General features: G+C 56.8%; 1 protein-coding gene across 3 annotated transcripts in view; it reads left to right on the forward strand.

Moving 5' to 3' along the window:
* Positions 1–1217, forward strand: part of DAZAP1 (DAZ associated protein 1) — an 18718-nt gene that overhangs the window by 13117 nt on the left and 4384 nt on the right. The window contains exons 7-8 of one of the 3 annotated variants that reach the window (XM_049639516.1): positions 423–458; positions 551–716. The exons of 1 other annotated variant lie outside the window; for it this stretch is intronic. In XM_049639516.1, the coding sequence (XP_049495473.1) occupies positions 423–458; positions 551–588 (74 nt within the window). In that variant the 3' untranslated portion in view covers positions 589–716. Of the gene's footprint in view, positions 1–422; positions 717–1217 lie in introns of those variants that run through there. One more of the 3 variants, XM_049639515.1, reaches the window with a different exon arrangement.

Here is a 1217-nt window from a genome sequence, read left to right on the forward strand (position 1 = left end):
TTTTTTTTTTTTTTTTTTTTTTTTTTTTTGTGGCTGCTGCTGTCTGCCCGCCCGTATGATTTGGTTCATCCACCGCTTTTGGACCGGCTGTGTGAGCTGCCCTGCCAGTCTGGGCGCCGTGCAGCCCGCGCCCCAGCCCCGTCGGAGGCCCCCCTAGCGCACTGAGCCGGCGCCGCCGCAGCATGCGCCCGCCATGCTGGAGAATAGTTTGCCATTTGAACTTCCTTCCTTCTCTTCCTCCATGATAAGTGACGTATCCTCACTTCATGTCGATTAAGCTGTTAAGTCTTAGCTTAATTTTAACGTAGACATACATGCTTAGTGACGTACTTAAGTGTCTCATAGTAAAGTACAGTAACGTTAAGTAAGTTGTTTTTCCTTTTCTCTCTGTGAATTGTTTGTGATTAACGATATCTCTTTAGATTTCTCTTCTCCAGGTGCTAAATTATATCACACAGGTACAGGCCAGTCCCGCAGTCAGAGGAGGGAACGGGCTTTGCTCCAGTGGGGTGTAAACGAAGTTTCAGTGTGTTTCTGTCCGCTTCCTCAGTGGTGATGTCGCCTCTTGACAGACAGATGCGTCCCTAGACGCCCCGCCCCGGGCTCCTTACCCAAGACTCACCGCCTCTTGCGCTATAACGGACCACGCCAGCCCTGTGGTTGCAGACACTCCTGCACTTTGGGAAAATGTTGATTTTTAAACCTGCTGTTCATCACCCATGTTGTGTTCCACTATTTGCCTCGGGTCTTGTGAAACTTCAGGACGTGGAATCCCGAGGGCCGCTCTTAGATTCCTACCCCTGGTCGGTCCCCTGAGGCCTGGCCCTGGGCCCAGGGAGCACGCTGAGCTGCCGTGGGCTGGGGGTGCAGGCAGGAGGAGGTGGTGGGGAGAGCGCTTCGGGCTTGGCCTTGGGACCCACGTTCCCGTGGAGGCTCATGCTGCCCTCCTCCGCATCAGGCTCTGAGTCCCTGCGAGCACCCAGACCAGCACAGGGCAGCACAGGGCGGGAGCGACCGCAGGAGCCCCCAGTGGGCTGGGCGGGGGCGCCCCAGAGCGCCCATCCCGCTTTCTCCTCTTCCTAGGTCTTTTCCGAGGCTCTGCCTCCTTCCTCCCTCTCTGCTCATTTAAGACACTATCCCTGTCCACGTCCGGGGGATTCTGCATGTCTCTCACCGGGGGCAGCGAGGCTCTGACCTTGCCCCCCCCCCCCCCCCCC

Source organism: Panthera uncia, chromosome A2, assembly GCF_023721935.1.
Source record: "Panthera uncia isolate 11264 chromosome A2, Puncia_PCG_1.0, whole genome shotgun sequence".
In the NCBI taxonomy this organism is placed as follows: domain Eukaryota; kingdom Metazoa; phylum Chordata; class Mammalia; order Carnivora; family Felidae; genus Panthera; species Panthera uncia.